The 13,828-nt window shown below is 37.1% G+C and overlaps 1 protein-coding gene across 4 annotated transcripts in view; it reads left to right on the top strand.

Annotated features, from left to right (window-relative positions):
* The window catches only part of LOC121378714 (clusterin-associated protein 1-like), a 31,150-nt gene extending 18,198 nt beyond the window's left edge, over positions 1–12,952 (top strand). For 2 of the 4 annotated variants that reach the window (XM_041506997.1, XM_041506998.1), the window contains 4 exons: positions 360–459; positions 3,094–3,198; positions 8,908–9,004; positions 12,880–12,952. In XM_041506997.1, coding sequence (XP_041362931.1) covers positions 360–459; positions 3,094–3,198; positions 8,908–8,924 — 222 coding nt within the window. In that variant the 3' untranslated portion in view covers positions 8,925–9,004; positions 12,880–12,952. Of the gene's footprint in view, positions 1–359; positions 460–3,093; positions 3,199–3,481; positions 3,498–8,907; positions 9,005–12,879 lie in introns of all 4 variants that reach the window. The other 2 variants (XM_041507000.1, XM_041507001.1) reach the window with 2 other exon arrangements.
* Positions 12,953–13,828: the final 876 nt, after the last annotated feature.

Below are 13,828 nucleotides of genomic sequence, written 5' to 3' on the forward strand. Positions count from 1 at the left end.
TACCCAGGACAGCATGCTTGAACCTTAATTGGATAAAAGCACGGAAATAAGTTGAAATGAAATGAATGAATTAGGAAAAATGTAGCGGGTTTCCTCTGATCACTACATGTACGTGTTATTATTACCAAATGTTTGACATCCAATAGCCGATGATTAATTAATCAATGTGCTCCAGTGGTGTCTTTAAACAAAACAGAACTTTACTTTTTGAAATGGGTGGGTGGGGGGAGGTCATAGAACCCATGATATGACCCTCCGCTGAATGTGTGTTATTGGGTTAGTAAGAGCTGGAAGTCATGGGTACTACATGTCCATGAGAAAGTCATTATAATATTATTGTTTCAATCCTTGATGTGCAGGAAACCGAGGCAGCTCTGAAACTAATGGCGGAGAGGATCCGCAGTGAAGAGAGGAAACAGGATCAGATAACTCCAGATGACGATCAAGAGGACATGTTTGGTATGTCTTCGCTTTATTTAGCCCACAGTCTGCTTCTGTGCATGTAACAGCTATATACCAGTACCTGAAAATTAATTAAAGGGACAGTCCCGAGTTTGCTGCAATTTTAAAGATGTTATCGACTAACAGAGACTTTTTAACGATTGTAATTACATATCAATTTTTTTTTGTTTTCTGCATAAAATATTAGTGACTGTATATTAAACGTGTTTCTGATCGTTCTCATATTTGTACTAGGTTAAATTTCATTTTATTTCCTAAAATATGTTTTTTTTTTCCGTATGTACGAAATTATTTGAAGACAAAATCCAGTTTGGGCTTCTTACAAATAGTAAGACAACCAGAAACACATTGAATATACAGACACTGATATTCTGAATAAGAAAATATATTTAATAGGTAAGTTTAATCATAGAAATATTTTATTAGTAGGAGACATCTTACAATGCAGCAAACTCAGGAATGTCCTTTTAAGCACCACCTAGTTTTCATCATGTGACTTATATTTCACAAACCAGGGCTTCTAGATTATGGTAGCCCCTCTCCTATGGCTAGTGATATTCAATGTTGGGCTAGTACATAACTACTATTGCCATGCCCAATGGCTAGTGGAAAAAAAGTTGTCAAATGCTGAATTTCACTTTATTTAGTAAATATGAATATCCTGCTCTGACCCCCATCCCCCAATTTTTGTGGTTTTAAGCTCGATCTCCCTCTTTAGGTGACAACATTACTATTAGTAAAATTGTATTAACTTAAAGTAAAGTAGGGCTAGTCAATTTTTAATCGTGGTAGTAAATTTTAAAAAAATCACTGATCTCATTGCTAATGGATTTTATACAAATTCTAGAAACCCTGCAAACAAATTCTAGAATACAAAACACTGAAATTAATGTTTTCTGTATACAGAGGATATAGAAAAACATTAACAGCAAATGGCACTGTCATTATGTTAATATATTATTCTATAATCCATCCCAGCCCCTTACAAAAGTGTTTTAAAAATAAATAACTTGTAGTAAATTCCATAGTATGAAAAAAGACATTCCCTGTGGGACGGACTATAGGCAATGTATGGTAATCAACTATGGAGTTGGAATATCAGAATGATATGCCTCTCCTCAGTAATTTATTCACGTCATCTCGGTAAATAACCAGCCAGTACAGAATTCGTTAAAACTTTCAATATAATTTTAAAACCACATAAGCACGGATAATTACTTCTAGATTCCTTTTTGGCTGCAATACAATTCAGGTGGTGCTTATTTAATTTTCAGGAGCCCATTGTATGGAGCAATTTTAGTGCTAAGATCACCTTAAGTGCAAATGTAACTACCTAATGCACTTACATGTAAGATGATCTTGGTGCTAAGATCGTTTCATGGAACAGGGCCCATATGTATAGTAGTCAGGACTTTATATTGCACCATAGTCAAAGCAATTAACGTTGTGCCCAAAATATGTGTGTCCCCCAAAATTCACACCAATGCAGATTATTTATCACTGTGAAAAATATAATTTTTCCATTATGAGTGACCGCTGAGGTAATAAATAGATAATAGTACATGAGTGGCCATTAGATACCATTTACCTTAATAGCTGCAAGATAAATGGTAATATTGTATTTCGTACATACATTTATTACATACCTATTCAATCTTACTATAGTGATAAAGACATTTTGAGACCGTGTGTTAAATTTATCTTGAATGTAATATTGTATTTCGTACATACATTTATTACATACCTGTTCAATCTTACTATAGTGATTAAGACATTTTGAGACCGTGTGTTAAATTTATTTTGAATGTAATATTGTATTTCGTACATACATTTATTACATACCTATTCAATCTTACTATAGTGATAAAGACATTTTGAAACCGTGTGTTAAATTTATTTTGTATCGCACATATTTGAAACATTACGCAAGGCTGCTGCAGAGTATGATTCTTAACGTTAAGTAAATCCATGAAAGGAGTTTTGATCATAGATTTAATTAAGTGTTGTTATGACATTACATTGAATTTTTTTTTTTTTGTAAAACATACAAGAAGGTATGTAATAAATACAGAACTTCACATACATTGTTTTTGCTTCCTGTTTATTGCCCTCGTTCATTTTGCGAAAGAACATACCACTCGACCACTACGCAATCTCGTGGTATATATATTCTTGCACAAAATAAACTCGTGCAATAAATAGGAAGCGAAAACAACGTATATGAAGTTCTGTGTATGTATCCTCAAAAAAATAGGTTTAATACAAATTTAAACATCTTTTCCAAGTAAAATTGATTTACGGCACTTACACTTATCATCACAAAGTAATCAGTTTCATGTTAACTTATACATCACAAAACTGTTCATTTCTATTGTGCATCTTTCATTGGATGGTATCACCATGGTCACCGGGTCATAACCTAGGAGCAGCCATTCACATGTCTTTAAATTGTTATCACATATACATGTATGTGTTATTAGTATGTGTTTATAATAACAAATGATGTTCTCACCAAAGGATGTGTAAGAAATAATAATATAACAAAATACATTTTAACAGTTGTTAATTGTGTCCACTTACATTTACCTTTAGCCAGATATTTACAATTTCAATTGATTTTGTTGCAATTAGAAAATTGGTGTATAGAAAATTTAGATCAAAGGAAGTTTGGAAGCAAAGTGCCCCAAAAACACAAATCAAAAAATGTCATCAAACTGAGAAGACAATCTTTGAAACGTGAGCACAATGTCTTACAGTTATTTTTCTTGTTTCCGTTTACTTTGTGTTAATATTTTCATGATTGTGTTGTGGTTTGTGTTTTGTTGGGGGATTTTTGGGTGGGTTTTTTTTTCCCCCAGTCCACTGACCCTTTTACTTCTCTTGAGTTCCAATCCGATCTGGCAGCTACTAGAACTTAAGAATTTGTCACCCCCGAAATTAAAACCCCCCACCAAATTGTCATGTGTCAAATTGTCCACTGATTGGCAATTCTGAACCTGCCACATTTTTTTTTTTAAAGTAACAACCATTGAGATGTGAGTACACAGTGTTGCTGTTATTTTGTTTTGTTTTCAGTTAGGCGTATTATAAAATATTGTTTGTGTCCAGTTACCCAATTAGATAAATGTAGCAAAAACTAAAATTATTGCTTGATATTAATTGGAAACTTTAGAAATAAATGGTAAAAGATGGAATCTGCAAAAATGTGAAATGGAATTGGCCAAAATCTGAAATGGAAAATTCCTCTAAATCTGAAGCTTGATTCAACAAAAACTTAGGGGGAGTGGCACTATTACAATGAATGCTAATTTTTAAAAATATTTTTCACATTCATTCTTATAATAGAAAAAAACTGTAACAATGATATTGATAATAATAACTAACTAGATTTCATTAAAAAAAAACCCAAAGCACTTCATAAAATTTCATAACATTTTAAAAATAAAAATAACAGTTGCTCATCCTTCAGGTTTGAAGGGGGAGGGACATGGAAAAGAAAAGTAAATTGTAACACATTTGACAAGTCAAAATTCTGTGTCTGAAATTGGAGGTAAAGTTACATATGGATAGAGTGATAACTGAGTTAAACAGATGCTTCAGGGTCTTTACTAATGTGTTTGTCCGCCATTACCTCAAAATAACGCTGTTAGATGTTGCCATATTGCATTAACATAAATGTTGAACCACATTTGCTGGTAAGTTTTGTCATTCAAAAGAAATTTTAGAAAATATGGCAAATGTTTTAAAAAGTGTATAGTTTCTTTTGGCATTCAGTATACTTTTGATTAGCTATTTTGTTATGCTCCATTCTATAGAGGAAAAATGCACAAAACCTGTCTGAGGTTTTAATAAATATTCTGTCTTTAAAAAAGAAACCCTTTAAATTACATTCTTTTATGTTTTTTCTGTTATTATTTTGCATAATTCTGTTTTGTGTTTTGCCAATAGTTAAAGTATATTATACTTTTTAACAGGGTTCGTACGCGTTTTGGAAAGTCTTGGAAAGTTTTGGAAATTCGTCACAGTGTTTTCCAGGACCTTAAAGTTTTGGAAAATCAGGTTTTGTTACCTTGGCTATGGAAAAGTTATGGAAAATTATGTCCTTGCCGTAAATAAAATTGTATGAAAGACTGGTTTGTTTCACCAATATTTAGCCCCGACCCAACGCCCCATTTTAGCCAATATAATGAGGTGCCATTATAGCCTAGCCAACAAAAATGGTTCCGTTTTGGTAGTGGTTCAGTTTTAGCTAGCCCGAGTACTCTGACTGTAAGAGAGCTAGACGACATAAATACGCTCTCATTACAGTCAGAGACCATTTGGCAATTCCCGACAACCAAAAAGTTGGCAAAGATTTCCGACTAATACCACAACAAATGTTTAATGTCAAATACCTTTATACGATCATTTTCTCAGATATTAATCACTAATACAGTCAGAGACACCCTACAGCACTCACATTGAGCTTCGGCAAACTCATTCGTGACGATGCGTCACATGATTGCCCACTCAGCCATTCCGTCTCCAGGGGCCGTCTTGGACACCACTACAGCACATTGATTCATTAATCATCGGCTATTGGATGTCAAATATTTGGTAATTTTATCACTGTGTTAGAGAGGAAACCATTAGCCAACTCTTCCATGTTGTAACGTCGCTTGGTATGAGACGGCCCCTGTAACTGTTGCACAAGGCGGAATCGCCCAGTGGGTGATCACGTGATCTACGTCACGAAATAGGTCACCGAGCTTTGTAATTCTTGCGACGGAGTGTCACGAAGCGTTGCTGAATGTGGGTGTTGTCGGATTTCTTTCTGTAGTATGTGTATTAGTGATTAATATGTGGATATGTGGATCAGTTAAATCGAAAATGCTCGATGTAAAGGTATTTGACGTCAAACATAGGATTGTTGTGGTATTATAGCGGAAATCTTTGCCAACTTTTTGGTTGTCGGGAATTGCCAAAACAATACATAGCTTGGTCTCTGACTGAAATGAGAGCGTATTTATGTCCAAATGTCCGTCTAGCTCTCTTACAGTCAGATTACTCGGGCTACGTTTTAGCCTGATCCCGAAAGATTAACTCAGGCTATCTGCGCTTGCGCTTGCGCTTGCGCAGATCGTCCCGAGTGAGGTGCCGTTGTAGCCTAGCCAACGAAAATGGTTCCGTTTTGGTAGTGGTTCCATTTTAGCCTGATCCCGAAAGATTAACTCAGGCTATCTGTGCTTGCGCTTGCGCAGATCATCACGAGTTTGCCGCGAGTTTGATGTATCTATGATTTAAATTACCAATGCACCTATTGACTCCATTTAAAATGCCCGGAAAGTGTCATGTCCACTCCAAGAATAAAACTGCATTTTAAAACGCCAAAATAAATTACATAATTTTTTTTATTACTAGTAATCCTACATGTATACCACGCAGCTTAGTCAAGGAAAAAGTTTTAACTCTGACAAACATGTCTAAAAACTGCAAAAAACACTTTGTTGTGATTGAGTTTGCTTGGAAATGGTTTTGGATTTGTGGGCTATGGAAAGTTTTGGAAAAGTTATGGAAATTTTAACAGCCCAAGGTGTACGAACCCTGTTTTAATGAAAGGTTACACAAGATGTTATTATTTTTAATTTTGTTAGGTGCCATCCACAAAGTACGTACACCATGAGGGGAGTGGGGAGAAAGAGAGGTAATGATCAAAGATGCAAAAGGTGTACAGGGGGTGGGGTGGATAGAAAATGCCAGTTTTTGTGTGTAGTACTTTATAGATGGCCCCTCATTGTTTTTGATACTGTTTCTGTATTAGTTTTATTTAACACCGGCCTCGGTGGCGTCGTAGCAGGCCATCGGTCTACAGGCTGGTAGGTACTGGGTTCGGATCCCAGTCGAGGCATGGGATTTTTAATCCAGATACCGACTCCAAACCCTGAGTGAGTGCTCCGCAAGGCTCAATGGGTAGGTGTAAACCACTTGCACCGACCAGTGATCCATAACTGGTTCAACAAAGGCCATGGTTTGTGCTATCCTGCCTGTGGGAAGCGCAAATAAAAGATCCCTTGCTGCCTATCGGAAGAGTAGCCCATGTAGTGGCGACAGCGGGTTTCCTCTCAAAATCTGTGTGGTCCTTAACCATATGTCTGACGCCATATAACCGTAAATAAAATGTGTTGAGTGCATCGTTAAATAAAACATTTCTTTCTTTAGTTTTATTTACTTCCTTTATGTAGCTTTAAGTGCGGGACGTAGCCCAGTGGTAGAGCGCTTGCTCGATGCGCGGTCGCTCTACGGGATCAACCCACATTGGTGGGCCCATTGAGCTATTTCTCACTCCAGCCAGTGCACCACGACTGGTATATCAAAGGCCGTGGTATGTGCTATTCTGTCTACATGTGGGATGGTGCATATAAAAGATCCCTTGCTGCATTAGGAAAAATGTAGCGGATTTCCTCTGATGATTACATGTATGTGTCAGAATTACCAAATGTTTGACATCCAATAGCCGATGATTAATTAATCAATGTGCTCTAGTGGTGTCATTAAACAAAACAAATTTCTTATGTAGCTTGAACTTAATTGCATGCTTGGTGCAATCTACCAAATTTTTGAAAATATGTCTGCTTAAGTGATGAGCAAAAACCCATTTCAGTGTCACACTAGCAACTTTAACTTGTGTCACCCGTGCTCCCCTCCACTCTCACCTGGAGAGTGATCTTCAGCTTGCCAGCTGATTTTGCTCATGGAGAAGGTTGCTTGTAGTTTTAAACAAGTTGTTTTCAGGATTAAAATCCATTGCTAGTGGGAGCGCAACATAGCCTAGTGGTAAAGCACTCGCTTGATGCAGTCGGTGTAGAATGGATCCTTATCTGTTGAGCCCATTAGGCCATTTTGTGTTCCACCAGTGCTCAACAACTGGTGTAACAAAGGCTGGGGTATGTACAATCCTGTATGTGGAATGCTGCATAGAAATTATATTTTGCTGCTACGGCCAAACAAAATTAATTTCTGGTCTCTGGTCAGCACATGTTTTGATTTTGACCCTCACATGTTCTTTTTAAATTTATTTCCTGCGGTATAACATTGATTTTTGCCGGGCTTTTGTTGCTATGACAACAAACCATATTTGGAGCCAAAATGTCATCATGCATTCTGATTTCAGTTTAAATATACCCTTTGTTTCAGTATCAAATATACCCACCTTTTTTGTGCAATCTACATGTATGCTTTAAAAAAAAAAAAAAAAAATGAAAAGAAAAAAAAAGTCATAAATTCTGGAACTTAGGTCCTTTTTAAAGTTTTTTTGCCTAATCGAAAAGAGTAGCCCATGGAGTGGCAAAAGTGAGTATCCTCTCCAGTTACATGTATGTCTGTGGTCCTAAACCATGTGTGACATACATGTAATGTCCAGCACATGGATATTACCGTAGTTAAAATATGTTGAATGTGTTATTAAATAAGACATTTCTTTCGTTCTGTTGCTAGTGTGAGATGGGACATAGCCCAGTGGTAGAGCGCTCGCCTCAGGTGTGGTAGGTCACAGGATCGATCACTATCAATGGAATTGGGAGTTTTTTTCCTGTTTCGAGTGCTCCATCTTCACTCTCACCGTAATGTTGGAATGCAATCAGTCATAGCGTAACATACATCATTAAAAGACCTTTCTTCATTTGGAAACAGTTGCAGAGCAAACCATTATTCTCTTGATAATTAAAAGAACTTTCTTCATTTGGAAACAGTTGCAGAGCAAACCATTATTCTCTTGATAATTATTTCAGGTAAGACATCTCAAATTAGAAGAGCAGTTTCACACATCTGCAAACTAAGAATATTAATTTTTAAAAATTGAAGGTGCAGAGCATTAAACATTGATGCTCTGAAAATTATTTCAGTTGTTGTTTGAAGAGCTTGTTCACTGTTTATCTGAAAGGTTGATGAAGAGACAGTGCAGCATCTGAAGAAGAAATACACAGCTGCTCAGCGGGAGAGACCGAAACATCACAGAACAAGGCCTGAAGGTGAGTTACCTGTAGGAGAGACCGAAACATCACAGAACAAGACCTGAAGGTTAGATATATGATATGTAGGAGAGACTGAAACATCACAGAACAAACCTGAAGGTTGGATATATGATAACATGTAGGAGAGGTGCAGATGTAGGAATGCTCAAGACCTCGGATATATGATAACATGTAGGAGAGACCGAAACATCACAGAACAAACAAGGTGTATGTATGATGCAAGTGCAAGCCACTACAGAGGCAGAAAAAAAAAATTTCATGTTTCCTTTAATCAGTTGTTGTTTGAAGAACTTGACCTGAAGGTTAGATATATGATAACATGTAGGAGAGACTGAAACCTGAAGGTTAGATATATGATAACATGTAGGAGAGACCGAAACCTGAAGGTTGGATATATGATAACATGTAGGAGAGACCGAAACCTGAAGGTTTCCAGGTCCTGATGAGAGATGACGATGGTGCAGCATCTGAAGAAGAAATACACGTAGCTGCTCAGCGGGAGAGACCGAAACATCACAGAACAAGGCCTGAAGGTGAGTTACCTGTAGGAGAGACCGAAACATCACAGAACAAGACCTGAAGGTTAGATATATGATATGTAGGAGAGACTGAAACATCACAGAACAAGACCTGAAGGTTAGATATATGATATGTAGGAGAGACTGAAACATCACAGAACAAGACCTGAAGGTTGGATATATGATATGTAGGAGAGACTGAAACATCACAGAACAAGACCTGAAGGTTAGATATATGATATGTAGGAGAGACTGAAACATCACAGAACAAGACCTGAAGGTTAGATATATGATAATATGTAGGAGAGACTGAAACATCACAGAACAAGGCCTGAAGGTGAGTTACCTGTAGGAGAGACCGAAACATCACAGAACAAGGCCTGAAGGTGAGTTACCTGTAGGAGAGACCGAAACATCACAGAACAAGACCTGAAGGTTAGATATATGATATGTAGGAGAGACTGAAACATCACAGAACAAGACCTGAAGGTTGGATATATGATATGTAGGAGAGACTGAAACATCACAGAACAAGACCTGAAGGTTGGATATATGATATGTAGGAGAGACTGAAACATCACAGAACAAGACCTGAAGGTTGGATATATGATAATATGTAGGAGAGACTGAAACATCACAGAACAAGACCTGAAGGTTGGATATATGATAATATGTAGGAGAGACCGAAACATCACAGAACAAGACCTGAAGGTTAGATATATGATAATATGTAGGAGAGACTGAAACATCACAGAACAAGACCTGAAGGTTAGATATATGATAATATGTAGGAGAGACTGAAACATCACAGAACAAGACCTGAGGGTTAGATATATGATAATATGTAGGAGAGACTGAAACATCACAGAACAAGACCTGAAGGTTAGATATATGATAATATGTAGGAGAGAAACATCACAGAACAAGACCTGAAGGTTAGATATATGATAATATGTAGGAGAGACTGAAACATCACAGAACAAGACCTGAAGGTTAGATATATGATAACATGTAGGAGAGACTGAAACATCACAGAACAAGACCTGAAGGTTAGTTCCATGAAGTTTTTTTCAACATTTATAATTAATTTTAAAGGGACTATCCTGAGTTTTCTACGATTGTTAAGATGATGCTGACCAACAGAGACTTTTTAACGACTATAATATTAAATATATTTTTCTAAATAAAATATTAGTAATGGTATATTAATGTGTTTCTGATCATTATAGTGTTTGCACTAGGTTCAAACTTCAGTTTATTTCCTAATACATGTATATATTTTTTTTTCTTACATACAAAATTATTGGAACACCAAATCCAGTTTGGGCTACTTAACAATAGTAGGACAATCAGACACACCTGATATTCTAAACAAGAAACTATATATTTAATATGTGATACTGAAGTCCGAGCCACATTGTTAACAACTGCAGTAAATTACTCTCCTGCCTTTAATTACTGTTAAATTTTCCTCACATTTTGTACAGACAGATATCGATCACGATTTATCTGGACAAAATGTGAGAAAAATCTGTCGGTAACTAAAATTAGGAGAATAATTTACCGTAGTTGTTAACAATGTGGTTCTGACTTTTTTCTTCTTTTTATTTTGTTGTAAAAAATTGTTACTGGTCGAAAATATCTTACAATGCATCAAAGTTAGGATAGGCCCTTTAAAAGCATACACTGGTATTAATTAAGATCCTTCCAGCTAGAGTAGGGGCAGGTCATAGGCCAGTGGTAAAGCGCTCGCTTGATGTGCGGTCAGTTTGGGATCGATGCTCATCGGTGGGCCCATTGGGCTATTTTTCATTCCAGCCAATGCACCACAACTAGTATATATCAAAGGCTGTGGTATGTACTATCCTGTCTGTGGGATGATTCATATAAAAGATACCATGCTGCATTAGGAAAACTTGCGGGTTTCCTCTGATAACTACATGTCAGAATTACCAAATGTTTGACATCCAATAGGTGATGATTAATTAATCAATGTGCTTCAGATATTGGATGTCAAACAATTGATAATTCTGGCACACACACATATATATATATATATATGTATATATATGTAGTCTTTAGTTAAAAACAGTTATCTGTAATGACACCACTAGAGCACATTGATTTATTAATCACCGGCTGTTGAATGTCAAACGTTTAATAAAGTTGACATAATTATATACAAGGAAATCCACTACATTTTTTTCGTAAGCAGCAAGGGATCTTTTATCTGCACTTTGCCACAGACATGACAGCTGTCAGCACATACCATTACTTTACATATACCAGTTGTAGGGCAAGATCCAATCAGAAAATGGGTACATCCAAGGGCTTCAATCCTATGACCAAAGCATCAAAGCTCTATCAACTGAGTTACTGTGCCGTTTGAGAGCTAGACGGACATTTGTACTGTTATGATCTCTCTCTCTGTGAGAGATTACTCTACAGTGAAAACACGGGATGGCTGACTACCTCACGATAGACAAAGATTACCACTCTGATACAACAAAAATTCTAAGTTTGCCGCTCAATACCTTTACATTAATAATTTTCGAGTTCACTGATAACAAATATTTTGCTTATTCACCACTAATACACACACTACAGGAAGAAACCTGTCAGCCACTACGTATTTAACTGGAACATTATAGAAAGGTTGTGCTGTCGGGTTTCTTCATGCAGTGTGTGTATTAGTGTAAAATATTTGTTATTGGCAATCTCGAAAATGATCAATGTAAAGGTATTAGAACTTAGAATTTTTGTTGTATTAGAGCGGGAATCTTTGCCTACCATGTGGTAGACAGCCATTCCGTGTGTTCGCTATATAGACTTATATCTGACAGAGAGAGCAATCATAACCATCAAAATGTCCGTCTATCTCTCAGTTGGCAGAGTACTCGGACTAAACTACATGTAGATCCCACCCCAAATGTTAACTAGACTGCCCTGAGTTTGCTGCCAATGTTAACATCTTCCACAAACAAAGCTTTTTTAACCACTAACTAAAAATAATATTACATATTAATTAATTTATTTTTATTAGAAAATCAGTGCCTGCATATATATTCTGTTTGTTTCTGGTCGTCCTAGTGTTTGTAGTAGCTAAACTTCATTTTATTTCTTAATGTATACATTTTAATGCTGATGGAATTACATGTACTAGTCTAAGAACAGTGAAATCTACTACAAACATTCGGATAACCAGAAACACATGGACCATAAAGACACGGATATTCTAAACAAGAAAATAATATAATGTAATTTTAGTAAGAATCACACTCAGGACAGTCTCTTTCAGTAAACCACTGGGCTATTTCTCATTGCAGCCAGTGCACCATGACTGGTATATCAAAGGCTATGGTTTGTGCTATCCTGTCTGTGGGATGGTGCATATAAAATAGCCGATTATAAATAAATCAATGTGATCCATTGAACAAAACAAATGCTCAGTGCGTAGCCCAGTGGTAAAGCACTCACTTGATGCACGGTCAGTGTGGGATCGATCCCTGTCAGTGAGCCCATTGGGCTATTTCTCACTCTAGCCAGTGCACCATGACTGGTGCTTCAGTGGCTGTGGTATGTGTTATCTTGTCTATGGGATGTGCATATAAAAGATCCCTTGCTGCTAATCAAAATGAGTAGCCCATGAAGTGGCGACAGTGGGTTTCTTCCCTAAATATCTGTGTGGTTCTTTACCATATGTCTGACGCCACATAACCATAAATAAAATGTTTGAGTGCATCATTAAATACACCATTTCCTTCCTTCCTTCCTTCCTTCCAATAGCCGATGATTAATAAATCAATGTACTCTAGTGATGTCGTTAAACAAAACAAACTTTCACAACTTTCAATAAATTGATTTACATGTAATTTGATTTGTCGTTGCAGCTGCAGCAATTGACCCACGAGGTGCGGGAATCAACAACCGCATGCTGGGAAGCATGAATCCCGAGATCAATGAAGTGAGTGTGGTAAACCATGAGAGTAATACGAGTCTATCATTTAACATTTCTTCTTCTACAAACGCTTGTGAGTGAATGTGTTGTGTTGAGCTGCAGTTAGGCACCTCCCTGTAAGTGGGGCAGGATGTAGCTCAGTGCTTAAGTGCTCGCTTGATGCACGGTCGGTCTGGGATCAATCCCCATCGGTGGGCCCATTGAGCTGTTTCTTGTCCCAGCTAGTGCACCATGATTGATATATCAAAAGTCGTGGGATGGTGCATATAAAAGATCCCTTGCTACTAATGGAAAAATGTAGCAGGTTTCCTCTCTAAGACTGTATGTCAAAATTACTAAATGTTTGAAACCCAACAGCCGATGATTAATAAATAAATAAATAAATAAATAAAACAAACTCCCTATAAGTAGTTTGACTTTTCCATGCATCTTTGGCAGTGATCCATATTAGGCTAGCTTCTACCCCTTGACCAATCCAGCTTGGGTGACCTGTAGTAATCCATATTAGTCTAGCCTCTACCCCTTGACCAATCCAGCTTGGGTGACCTGCAGTGATCCATATTAGTCAGCCTCTACCCTCTGACCAATCCAACCTTGATGACCTGCAGTGATTCATATTAGTCTATCCTGTATCCTTTGACCAATCCAGCTTGGGTGACCTGCAGTGATCCATATTAGTCTAGCCTCTACCCTTTGACCAATCCAGCTTGGGTGACCTGCAGTGATCCATATTAGTCTTTCCTCTACCCTCTGACCAATCCAGCTTGGGTGACCCACTGTGATCCATATTAGTTTAGCCTCTACCCTTTGACCAATCCAGCTTGGGTGACCTGCAGTGATCCATATTAGTCTAGCTTATACCCCTTGACCAATCCAGCTTG

The sequence above is a fragment of the Gigantopelta aegis genome, chromosome 8 (genome assembly GCF_016097555.1).
Source record: "Gigantopelta aegis isolate Gae_Host chromosome 8, Gae_host_genome, whole genome shotgun sequence".
Lineage (NCBI taxonomy): Eukaryota > Metazoa > Mollusca > Gastropoda > Neomphalida > Peltospiridae > Gigantopelta > Gigantopelta aegis.